General features: G+C 44.4%; 1 protein-coding gene across 7 annotated transcripts in view; it reads right to left on the bottom strand.

Moving 5' to 3' along the window:
- Positions 1 to 12,855, bottom strand: part of LOC147023910 (cadherin-7-like) — a 149,926-nt gene extending 137,071 nt beyond the window's left edge. The window contains exons 1-3 of one of the 7 annotated variants that reach the window (XM_085889901.1): positions 6,982 to 7,145; positions 2,971 to 3,039; positions 747 to 873 (exon numbers count right to left, since the gene is read on the bottom strand). In XM_085889901.1, the coding sequence (XP_085746027.1) occupies positions 747 to 764 (18 nt within the window). In that variant the 5' untranslated portion in view covers positions 765 to 873; positions 2,971 to 3,039; positions 6,982 to 7,145. Of the gene's footprint in view, positions 1 to 746; positions 874 to 1,878; positions 2,030 to 2,970; positions 3,040 to 6,981; positions 7,179 to 12,836 lie in introns of those variants that run through there. The other 6 variants (XM_085889904.1, XM_085889905.1, XM_085889907.1 and 3 more) reach the window with 6 other exon arrangements.
- Positions 12,856 to 13,188: the final 333 nt, after the last annotated feature.

The raw sequence follows: 13,188 nt of genomic DNA, 5'->3' as shown, positions 1-13,188 counted from the left end.
CATCAACATTTTACCCCCTATTGCCTTTATGAAGTCTCCAATTACCAATCATTTTTGCCTTATGCTCGAAGATGTCTCATGCAGTCTTTTTTTTAAATACCACATTTATGAATGCAGATCAGGCATACCAATTGGACCATAAAAGGAGGACCACACGATATATTTATGGTGCAAAGATGCATTTCATAAAATGTCTTCCTTAATGTACATTACTATTGAGAATCATGAAGAAGCTTAAAAGGAATAATGAAAGAGGATATTATGACAAACTGAAGGGTGGAGGGAAAAACAAGGACAGAGAGGTTCCATGATCCAACTCCCTCCCTTATGGGAGTTTCAACAAAAGAAATGACCCATAACAGTTTTGTGAGGTTAACCATAAGGTGTTCAAATAACAATGAACAAGGCAGTGGATACAACAGGTGGAGGGAAATGGGTAGCTTAGAGTTTGGGAAACAGATTAGGAGGGGGTTGTTTGATGAACATGTGTTACAGATTAGGAGGAGGTTGATGGCCATGTGCCACCTTGGAGGATGGAGAAGGACAGCTAGATAAACTTGATGGTGCAAAACAAAACAATGGGTAGAAAACCAGAAATCACATAACTTCAGAAAGCCATCGGCCCTCAACTTTGGCTTCCTGATGCAGGAACCACAACCTGTGATTGGTAAGCATATTTCATTGCACAGTACAAAAAGTGGCTTGTCCCCCCCCCCTTCCCCCTCTCATCCCCCCACCACCCTCACCTCAAAAACGGCAGGCATTCAAGTGTGCAGAAAGGATTTGGCTCAAGAAAGAGCACCCAAGTGATGTCTTCCATTGACTGCAAGTGTGGCTTGGCCAGTATTAGACAGAATGTTACTGATACGAAGGCTGAGGAGGTTGTAGTTCAAATAAACAACACGACTTTTTTCAGACAATACAACTTGGATTATTTGCCTGTTAGTAATACAGTATTGAAGCATTAGCCTATCAAAGGTTTCCGAGACAGGAGACAAAATACATTGTGACAATTGCCTTTGTGGCATTTAGATGCATGAACGGACTTAACTCGATGCACATATTGAGATTACTTTATATAAGCTTTCCTATGAATGATTGTGACAATATAGTACTGGGATTAAACCTGACAACTTGTTTTTTTTTTGTATACAGTCAAGCCTCATGGAAGAGCGAGAACACAGAATGGATCAGGTCGCAACATAACAAAAGGAACAGCAGAAAGAGAAAGGGGAACTGTGCCAACAGCAGGGATGTTGGGATGATCCCTGCCAACAGCAGGGAATAAACAAGGGATGTGCAGGTAAGGATGAAGGATAGGACAGAATGCAGGGAGTGATTAAGATGGATGCAGATTCTTCATAAATTATTTACCTTTGCTCAATCAAAATCTCACGTGCTATTCTGAGGTATCTGGTCAAATAATTACGAGAAAGATCATTTTAAAACTTTATTTAGAATACAGGTTTTGAGGCTCATGGAAGAGCAGAACAACAGATGTGAAAGGATCAACAGGCGGAGTGGTTGAAGGGGAAACAAGCCAAGAACGCACAGGTTCACCGCAGCATGAGAACATGAGTTGCAGAAGACAGGGGGAGAAGGCTCCCGGCGGGTATTGAAAAGTCGAGGGAGATATGAGAGAGAGAGACCATGGGGAGGCGATGGGAAGTAGACTTGACGTCTTCGGGGGTAAAAGCATGAGACAACAGACTCGGGGAAGATGCGAGAGAAAAAACAAGCGATGAATGAATGGAGGTGAGCATTTCATTTTGAGACATTGAAAATGTATGATGGAATTGAGTAAAGGAAATCTTTTCACTTAATGTATGTATGTATGCATGTATGTGTGTGCTGGCAGGATGGCCTAGAGGTACACACATTTGCCTCCGAGTTGTCTTGCCTGGGTTCAAATCCAGACCTAGCTACAAAACAGTCATCCCAGTGTTTTGTAGGCAGAGTGAGGCATCAATCTGTGTGCGTTGTCCATCAAAAGGTCATTAAGATGAAGGACATCTACCAGCACCGATTGCTGGAAGACATTAAAGATACCAAGGTGCCACCAACACCAGGAACAAATTACAGATGATCCTTTTTAATCACGTAATCTAGCCTTGAAAAGTTTCTCGACTTGTGGTGAACACCCAAAATCTGTTGAGCACTTTTTTCCATTATTATTAACTATGTGTATATATATATATATATATATATATATATATATATATATATATATATATATATATATATATATATATATAATAATACCAAGCTTGCACACTAAAAACTCGGCTTGCCATCACACGATCCCTATGAAATTTCTGTGGCACTTAGCGGACATGCCGACAATGTTTGGGAAGTCTTGGCGTTCCGTAGTACCACTTGCATTTTGCACAATGCGTATTTTTGTCATTCCCGTGTACGGTCTGTCGTCTGCTACCAGCTATGTTGTACTGCTATTCCGTGCATGTGCACGGGTATCGCAAGTTTATATATACTTGTGTGTTGTAAAATAAAATAAAAACAATTGACGTTTCTTGAATCTGCTTCCAAGAACACTTTGAACTCCTCTCGTAAATGTTTACAATGTTGCTAACTGCAAATATTTACATATCAGCCCATAAATTGTCCAAGAGGAAATTTGTTTGAACATGCTTTCACTGGTTGTCACATTTACATTTACCTCCAATAACTAAATACTATACACACAAAATAAGTCTGTATAAACTTCTGAATTCATAATTATTGTGAAATATCGTGTGAACATAGACCCTCGAACAACCAAACTCAATTGATCTATTTAGTGAAAAGGTCATGTGACATCTCATATCATGTATACATAATTCTTTTGATGGATAAACATTTGTAACCACAATTTATACTAATCATGTTATCAGGTTCCAAATGAAACAAAGCAAAACAGTTACAATGAATTAACCAGGTGCTTGTGATTCCATAAGTACTAGCTGTGCATACCTGTCGCTTCGCTGACGGGTCAAAGGACAGAATGTTGCCCAGTACTTCACAAACACATCGCAAGTCGATCTGTGAATCTCAATGAAGATGTAAAATGAAGTGAAAGACACGAAAAAAGGGCATTTTATAACACGGCTGTGGTTGTTGTTGTTGTTGTTTGTGTGCTCCATTGTGTGCTTTTATATCTTAATATTACTTTGAGAAGTATTACTATGTATAATTTTGTGTGCTCCTTCCTTATCCTTGTAAAAGGTTCCCACTGTTGTAGAATAATAAATGTGAACATTGGAACCGCTGAATTAAGCTCCAAGTAAATCGATTGTTAGCTTTCTAACAGCACCATTTTTATTACTCTACAATAGCAAGAAGAGCTAAGGCTCACGGTCGTGAATCTTCTTCTTCTTCTTCTTCTTCTTCGTGTGACGAACACACACACACACACACACACACACACACACACACACACACACACACACACACACACCTTTTAGTAATAGATTATTACTTTCGCTGTGTGTATTTTATGTTTTTATTCTCATAAAGATAGTGAAGCTTCTCAAAAACTGAAGTTATCTATTGGTCTCTGAGTGAGATCATCACTAGAGTCGAAAAGCTCGTGGAGACGGTTCCACATTTTGACTCATGCTGATGAGTCTGCAAACGATAAACCAAGTCGCACATAATTGCCTCTTAAACTTTTTTTGTTGGTCATCATATCCTTGAGTGGATGTCAGAAGGTGGAACGCAGTTCCCCTCGGGCCCAAACTATGTCCTCCATTTTAAACAAGGAAATTAGACACAGGTGGAGGACATTCAGCCCATCATGCCTGAGCCACATCAACACCACACTAATTTATCAACACAAGATCAAAATAAGAAAATACAAAATGTTTATTTTTTTAACCAAGTGTTTTTTGTGGGTTTTTTTGTAGCTTTTTAGTTTTTGTATTTCCCCCCCCCCCAGGGGAGGGGCATTGGATTTGGTAAAAAAAAAAAAACACATCAACCACACAACACCCCTTGACGAGACCCCCACCAACAGCATTCCATACACGTGCACACGATCACCTATCAATGTTCAAACTACCTAAAAGTCCTGCCAACATCCCAAGACCCTTCTATCTCCATAACTTCCAGGTACCTATCTAATTCCAATTTAAACTTATCTACTTATTTACTTATCTACTAGCATCATGTTTGAAGGGCCAAGTAAGCTGCGATGGTTTTTGCACTTCTTTTTTGCAAACAAGGTGTTTGGATACAGGGCAATGATACCCACCGCAATTCCCATGGAAATGGGGAAATGTATACGGAATGCTGGTTCACATTTGAGGGGACAAAACTGTCCTATTTTAGTCCAGCAATGGGGCACAGTGGCTTAAAAATAAACGATATGGATCAAAGTACAGGTAAACATAAACTACAGTATTCCACGATGGATAATGGTGTGCTCCTGTTTTTTCTCAGTCCGTCTCATTTCTCAGAACGCATCTCAGGATCCTCGTGGTCCAAAAGGAGGTGATCCACACCTGCGAATCCCCTACATGCATACCTTGACAACTTGTACATTTTCCTCACACGTGAGACTGTACACAACCATGACACGGGTCTAATCGACCATCAGTGCGAGCAATGGGTGGTGGTTTTGATGAGAGGTGCAAGTCATTAAGATACCCAGCAGAACAAATCTTCTGCACAATCAATAAATGTCGTTCAGTAAATACGTCAAGTCAGAAAGTCAAAGCTTCGATCGATCTAGCTTTAACTATTTCAATTCGACTGGCACTCAGGGGATCTGCTTGTAACATTATTTTGACAGAATATCTTGGATGATGCTGCTGCTGTATCCTCCATAGTTTACAACATCTCAAATATTATCCAAGGAACCCGCACACAACGGTCTACCCTTTCACAAGGTACGGTGAAGTCTATGCTAGGTGTTGGCTTAATGGTTAGGGTGGCAGGCTTAGGATCCTCGAATCCTGAGTTCAAATTGCGCTCGGCTGTTGAAGTAACACCAGGTGGGGTTGATTCAGCCTGTCATCCTTCCGAGGTCGGCAAAATGAGTACCAGCATGCCCATGCTGTGTCGGAGTGGCGACACGTCCAGGATTGTGCCCGATAGCCAAGGAGACTGCTTAGGCAGCACCAACGCTCCGCACAGAGGTTGGTCCTAATGGATGGATGGTGAAGTCTTGAACACCCACAGGCAAATGCCAGCAGGCAGGACAGCCGGTTTAATGTCTCCCCTCCCCCGAAGGACGACGTACCCATTGATGCAACACTGTCTAAGAAACATCGGAATACATTTATAGAGCAATCTTATTTCGCAAACACTCAAACCGAGCACGATCGATACCTGAAGAGCTCTTCCACCGACTTCCATCCTTTGGCCAACAGGTAAGAGAGTCATACGGTCAATTCATTCATTCAGTCAATCAGGTCGGACGTCAGCCGGAGTTTTGTCATCGAATACGTCATAGTTATTATATTCAGTCAGAAAACAGGTCGGTCAGAATGTTGCTTGATCGGTTATTAAATAGATTAAGTAATTCAAGTTAACGAGCAGGTCAATGAAATACCGATGTTTGTCAAACGGTGAGTGGGTATTGCAATCGGCGAGTCCATCAGCCAATGACTTTCGGTCAGGAGGTGTATTGCCCCTCCAAATAAAACACCAAATGCTTGAGCCTGGTGTTGGCTCAGTGGTTAGGGTGGTGGCTTGGGATCCTAGGGTCCTGAGTTCAAGCCCCGTCTTCCGCTGAATTAATACCAGGTGGGGTTGACTCAGCCTGTCATCCTTCCGAGGTCGGCAAAATGAGTACCAGTTCCAGTGTGTGTACCGGTAGAGGGGCACTGCATCAGTGACAGAGTCGCGCTTCAAGAAATGATAGCTAAACTGCCAGACGACCACCACCAAATGCTTGAGCCTGGTGTTGGCTCTGTGGTTAGGGTGGTGGCTTGGGATTCGAGGGTCCTGTGTTCAAGCCCCGTCGGCCGCTGAATTAATACCAGGTGGGGTTGACTCAGCCTGTCATCCTTCCGAGGTCGGCGAAATGAGTGCCAGTTCCAGTGTGTGTGTACCGGTAGAGGGGCACTGCATCAGCGACAGAGTCGCGCTTCAAGAAATGATAGCTAAACTGCCAGACGACCACCACCAAATGCTTGAGCCTGGTGTTGGCTCAGTGGTTAGGGTGGTGGCTTGGGATTCTAGGGTCCTGAGTTCAAGCCCCGTCTGCCGCTGAATTAATACCAGGTGGGGTTGACTCAGCCTGTCATCCTTCCGAGGTCGGCGAAATGAGTGCCAGTTCCAGTGTGTGTGTACCGGTAGAGGGGCACTGCATCAGCTACACAGTCGCGCTTCAAGAAATGATAGCTAAGCTGCCAGACGACCACCACCAACTGCTTGCAAAGAGAAATACAAATCGGAGTTGATGAGGCAATTACGTCCGATATGGGTCGGCGTTGGCAGACTCATCAGCGTTATGGAAATTAAATAAATATATTTTTTTTAAACAATAAACTGAAGCGATTTCACCACGAGGAGAAAATAATTATATAATAATAACAATAATAATAATAATAACAACGACAACAACAAAACCAACGAGGACAAAACCATTGAGGTAAATGTACGAGGCGAACCTGTGGTATTTCACAACTACCACACTGACGCACAGGATCGGGTAGATTAGGCGCGAAAACACGTACCGTGCGTACACAGCGTCCGTGGAGCACAGCGACACGTATCAAAGGGAAGCGACAAGTGACGAGAGAAATCTCGAAAATTACCACACAGGGACGAACTCCACACAGAAATGGTGAGGAGAAGGTAAATCGATGTTTCAACGCTTAAACCTCAGTGAGTAGTAACACGACGTGTTCTTGTGATGACACAGAGTACTCACGACTCAAAAGCGATAAACATTCAATGAAAAAAAGAAAGCGATAGTTGCTGAGAGGAATATTGTGTCCCGTCAGTGTGACGATCGCTCTGTAAATTCGCGCTCACCGCGTGTTTCGTCGCTCTTCTCTTCTTCTCTCTCTCTCCCTCTGTCTGTCTGTTCCTTCCCGCTCTTTCCGACAGCCTGAGCCCGAGAGATGTGCAGGAACGAGAATGGGAGGGCGGAGGGATGTACGGAGTAAGGGGTGGTGGAGGGAAGGGCGAAGAAAAGAGATTGAAGAAGAGGTGGCGGACGAATGATTGGGGGATGGAAGCAGAAGGGGAGATTGTAGGGAAAAGCGGAGGGACGTGGTGGGTGGACTCGAGAGGGGGCGGGGCCGGAACCAGCCAATCACGGTCGATGCTCCGCGCACCCTTCTTCCCACCATCCTTTGGCCCTGGTTCCTAATGAGCGCGACGCGGGACTAATGCAAGTGTGGCTGAGGAGGTAATGCGGGGCTTTTTTTTTCTTTCTTTTGTACAGTATCAATATTACACCTTGTAACTACAATTACAAACCAATAATAATTAATTTTACAACAATTAGAGAGCCGTCCTTCTACTTTTCTCGGACGTTTTACCACAGAAATTGTTGCAATATTCGTTGAAAGATGAAATTAGCGACTGAGGGAATCTCGTCGAGCTCTCTTTTTTTTGGCATCTATTTATTACGTACGCGAACATGCCGCTCGAGTCCCACGTCCTATCGATCTGTCCGTCGTGTGCTCGTCTTCCTTGTTGAGATGTACGACACGTGTAAGGAGCTCCTCTATTGGCGGTATTCCCTCCAGAATTAAAGTTGTTACAATAACCTGGGATTTTTTTTTTGTTTTACTTCGTTACGTATTTGAGGATTACCGCCTCAGCACCGTGGCGGAGTCGCTGCGATTATGTTGCTTTTGCGGTTGTCATGGCCGCGAGGTGAAAATAATCTATTGATCAAAGACCCCATCCAGATGTGTATTGATACAGAGACTCTGTGGGTCTTTGAAGAGCTGGACAACTGAGGGTGGAAGGTCGGAAAACCAACAACGGGGAGGAAGGGAACGCGTGGACATCGGACGGACACACACACACACACAAAATATATAATGAGACAGAGAGAATGAAGAGCTGGACTTGCTGGTGAAGGTGAGTGTCAACCTGCATCAACGGAAAGGTACACCAATGGATGAAAACAACAGCACGTTGGTTGAGTTATGCTAATTAACCACCATGGGAAGTGAGGAGAAGCTGTCGTTTCGGGTGTTAACGTTAACCCTTCGTCGGAGTTAACCCTTCTTACTTCCCATGGTGGTTAATTAGCATAACTCAATCAATGTGCTGTTGATTTCATACATTCATCATGGGACAAATGAGACGAAGGAGAGACAGAGAGAGGGAAACAAGCAATGGGTTACTGGATTAATGAGTATCTGATGAGGGCAGAGTGGAGGGATGGTGGAGAGGAGAGGGGGCAATGGTGGTGGAGAGCAGAGACATCAGGGATGTTGGACAGCAAAGAGGGTATTGGTGGTGGAGAGCAGAGAGGTCAGGTATGGTGGAGATCAAAGAGGGTAGGAGTGGTGGAGAGCAAAGAGGGTATTGGTGGTGGAGAGGAGTGAGGTCAGGGTTGGTAGAGTCGAGCAGAGAGATCATTGGTGGTGGAAGACAAAGAAGGTAGGGGTGGTGGAGAGCAGCGAGGTCATGGGTGGTGGAAAGCAGAGAGGTCAGGGGTGGTAGAGAGGAGAGAGATCATGGTTGGTGGAGTAGAGAGGTCATTGTGGTGGAGATCAAAGAAGGTAGGGGTGGTGGAGAGCAGAGAGGGCAGGGGTGGTGGAGAGCAAAGAGGGTAGGGGTGGTAGAGAGCAAAGAGAAGAGTGCAAAAAGGAGAAAAACAAAAAACAGAAGCTGGCCCATCTGTGCATCAGCTTACTGACAATAGTTATGAGGGTGTCAAGAAGAGATGCATCGCACTCGTCCATTGAGGGAAACCATACTTCAGGGCGTGGATAAGTACTTTGTAAAGTTGTTATAAGCTGAGAATGTTCAAGAAAAGACGTGGCACGATACAGAATATTCAAAGGCATTTTGACCCTGAAAGACATGTTCTGCCCGGTACAGGTGTGACTTATGGGAACACCAAATGTCTTCAAGAGGTTGGTTGCAGAAATTGAAGATGTCTCCCTGCCAAACTACAATAACGATGCATGACCACCACATACACAGTCTGCCCAGGCCTTGTAAAGGGACCATGTGAGTGCTTGGGACTTGCCAACATTGAACATCATGTTCCAGGTGGATGACCAGTTTCCTCTTTTTTGTTCAAATGTGCAAATAGGGGTGTAGACGTCTTCACATATGCCCTGTGCATCACACTGAGTGACTACTGGATATCCTAAACAGTAGAACACTCAAGAACATTGCACAAAGTATACGGATATCACTCAGCTCCACTCAGCGAATAATGTACTCCGTTTCCAAATCACAAAACAGCATCCCAGCATGGTTGCCATTCAATATCGTTATATTGAATTTGAATGTATCATGTAACCAAAGGGCAGCATGAGGTCCTCCCTCAAAGGTTGCAAGACCAAGAGATTCTCAAGGAAGAATCAACTTAATGACAGAGTTGCACTCAGGACTTTTTTTTTCTGAGCAAGAGAACACTTCAATTTGTGGACAGATCCTTATGTGCAGCACAGAGCTTCCATCTGGAGTCGTGATGAAGCCCTGCACTGAATAAGAATTTCATGCGCGCTGTCGAGACCAGCCAGTTAACACTATGAGAGATCAACCAATGGTCTTGCATTTGGAGTCATGATGAAGCCCTGCACTGAAATAATTTCATGCGTGGACCAGCCGGTTAACACTGTGAGAGACAAACCGATGGTCTTGTAATGGAGTTGTAATGAAGCCCTACACCTAAAGCATTTTGTGTATGGAGTCGGGACCAGCCGGTTAACACTATGAGAGATCAACCAATGGTCTTGCATTTGCAGTCATGATGAAGCCCTGCACCAAAAGCATTTCATGTGTGGCGTGTCATGGTACAAGACAAGCCGGTGAACACTATGAGATGAAATGATGGTCATGTATTATTGGACCTGTAGCTTGAAAAGCACGTAGGGTGAACCTCCGCCGGATGGGCCAAAAGGTGTGGGGCTGACTTACTTGGAGATGGGGGGGGCGGCGAGAGAGGGGTATAGTGGGGGCTTTGTGGTAAGGAAATTAGACATTTTCCCACCATTTGTTCGCTTGTTCCCACATGTTTTCTCCACCCTATGAACATCCATGATTCAAGTGAGACAATATTTTATAGGTAAGAAAGCACAGACATATCTTCTTATCAAAGAAGTATGAGATAGACATATGCACAGAGATGGACATGAAAGCCTTGGACGTTAAGTTGCTTCAAAATAGCTCATCCGTGACTCGTCCTGGAGATCTATGGCAGAATAACGAGCTCAGCTCACTCCATTTTCTCTTTGTCCACCCGTGCTTTGTGTACGCCGCTTTCCCAACAGCTTCTGTCCATATTTTGTCCTTCACTCGATCCAAAGGGACGACCTCACGGCCGAGCACACACATTGAGACCCCATTAAGTCGTGATTGGTCACGGCGCACACGAAGCTTTTTCCTTGACCCGCCAGGGTTAACGGGCGTTTCGACATCTGCAAGCCGAAACCCTCCCCCCAAACCCCCACCCACTCCTTGCTCAGACCCCATTCCCCCACCACCATGTTATTGAGTTGGGGCCCAAGCGAGGGCGGGAACAGGACCGCGTGCGGCACAATGCGGATCCTAATGAATTGGGCACGGAGCGCGGCACCAGCTTTCTCGGGCCGCAGCCCAGACACACCGCCAGGGTGGCCGTGGCTCCCGGGTGTGATCGGGGGAAGGTCCGTGAAATCCAGGCCGCAGTCACGGCTCGGAGCCGGAACGCAATCAAATCTAGCAGCACACGGTTCAGGCACGATATTTGGTGGCGGGAACACGAAGCGAGAGCGAAAAACAAACAGAGGGATCAAGGCCTGTGCATCGTAGTGAATAGCAAGACAAAATAATGGTGATCGAGCCAATCATACATGCATGCAACAACCTGGCAGGAAACAATTGTAGCATATAAAAATGAGCAACGATTAAACACTTCGCAAAGGGCAGCAAAGCAGTCAAAATGAGCAACTAACGGCCAGTAAAAGAACTTGAGCACCAGAGGAATATTCAAATGAGTAAAGGAAACAACAACCAAACAGTCAAACGACATGGGCCAAGATATTCGCAGAAATAAAAAGAACAATGAATAATGGAGTGGAGAATTTGTTTGGTCAAAGATAGCAAATTCCCACTCGGCTTGTCCCATGAGCATTCTGCGATGAACACAGATGTTCTGTCCAAATCTCACCCAGTAGGACAGAAATCTGGCAAAAAAGGAGAAGGTGGCAAAGGGGAGATGGAACGTATCCCCATAAAAAAAGTAATTCAAGCAACTTTTTGATGCCGGAGGAGGCCATTTGGCTCATCATGGCTGTACTCAATTAATATAATTCAATCCATCTGTTTATCCACTTAATTTCACTGAGAGTGAAATGGCAGGAGGGGAGAGAATGGTGGAAATGGGGGTGAAAGTGGTTGTAGGTTGAAGAACGAGCAAACACAGGCAGTGAATTCACCTTTTGACAAAACCATCTCACAGGAATCACTATCACTACACAGGTACCCAGTCACCCATCCGTACCCAAGCTACCTACCTACAGTATATGAGTACCAGTCCTGCCAATATACATGTGCCCCTCTATGCACAATGGTTATAGGTACCGGTGTTGATTCAGCTAAAACTTATCTGCTGTTACTGCTGCAACTACCTTTCCAGGGAGACCATCCATGCATTTCCCTCTCTCTGAGTAAAAGACCTCAACCATCCTACCATCCTAACTCTCATCTTTGTTACTCTCAAGTTGTGGCACCTTGCATTGTCACTGTCCACTATAAGTGCGCGCACACGCACGCACACACACACACACACACACACACACACACACACACACACACACACACACAAGCGAAATATCAACAGATATACACCGACATCTGGGAGAATGACCAAGGAGCAAGAATATATATACTGTATATATATATATTGTATGTAGAAATACAAAAGAGTTTGACAGATTGGGGATTGACAAAGTAGGCTCATTGGAATGGCTAAGAAGAGATCAGCTCAATTGGGACGGAGAACAAATCATAATAAATGCCCATGAGCAAGGACACTACATGGATGGCTTGAAGAAGATGGCTGGACTGAGTCAATCAGACAGGGATAGATTTTCCAACGTAGAAACAGAAAGTTTGAGTCACTTCCTATCGGTATGTAAAAAACTCATGTCAGAACAGCTGTACACACAAAGGCACAACAAGGTGTGTGGAGTAATCCACCGGCACATCTGCAGAAATTTCAAAATCACAGTTCCAGAAAACTCATGGAAACATGAACCGAGTGCAATCATTAAAATACGAAAGCAATGATCATGTATAACCTGATGATCCCAGCAAGTGTGAAAATAGAAAACAGAGCACTGCAACCGGATATAGTACTCGGATACAGCAAGGAAAAGAAAGCACGTTGCTAATTAAGGTTTCAGTACCCAGTGATTTTGGGCTAAATAATGCAGAAATCAAGAAAATGACCAAATACCAAGGCCTCAAGAATGAAGTAAAAATATCCTGGAATCTGAATGATGCCAAAATTGTACCAGTTATCATTGGAGCAACAAGAATGATTAAGAAGGACCTCATGGAGATCCCACAAACCATCGCTGTGAATATTAATACAAACAAACTGCAGTTGGAAGCTGTCTGGGGTTCGGTGATGATCCTGAAAAGAGTCCTCGGAACAAAACTGTCAAAACTTCACAAGTTAGTCCATGAATCATGATCCTCCTTACCAACACGAAGATGGAAACTTCGAGACCTGGGAGGGCTCCGTTCCACCTTCCGAAACCCTCATATGGAGATAACCGACACACACACACACACACACACACACACACACACACACACACACACACACACACACACACACACACACACACACACACACACACACGATGAATATCAGCCATTGATCGAGCAGGAAATGCAAACACTCTTCAGAGAACGCGTTACAAATAAGTACTTGTTAAACGTATTTCAGAAAGTTTTGCGTCGCTGAGTGGCGAGTTCCAAAGAAGGAACGGTGTACAAAGGTATCATTGCACCTGAGCATGGCTCATGTGCAAATGTTTTGCAGGTGAGCAG

Source organism: Eptatretus burgeri, chromosome 7 (assembly GCF_056783735.1).
Source record: "Eptatretus burgeri isolate ZD-2024b chromosome 7, Ebu_testis_v1, whole genome shotgun sequence".
Classification (NCBI taxonomy): Eukaryota; Metazoa; Chordata; class Myxini; order Myxiniformes; family Myxinidae; genus Eptatretus; species Eptatretus burgeri.
Note: the sequence above shows the minus strand (reverse complement) of the source record. Positions and strands in the feature narration are given on the sequence as shown.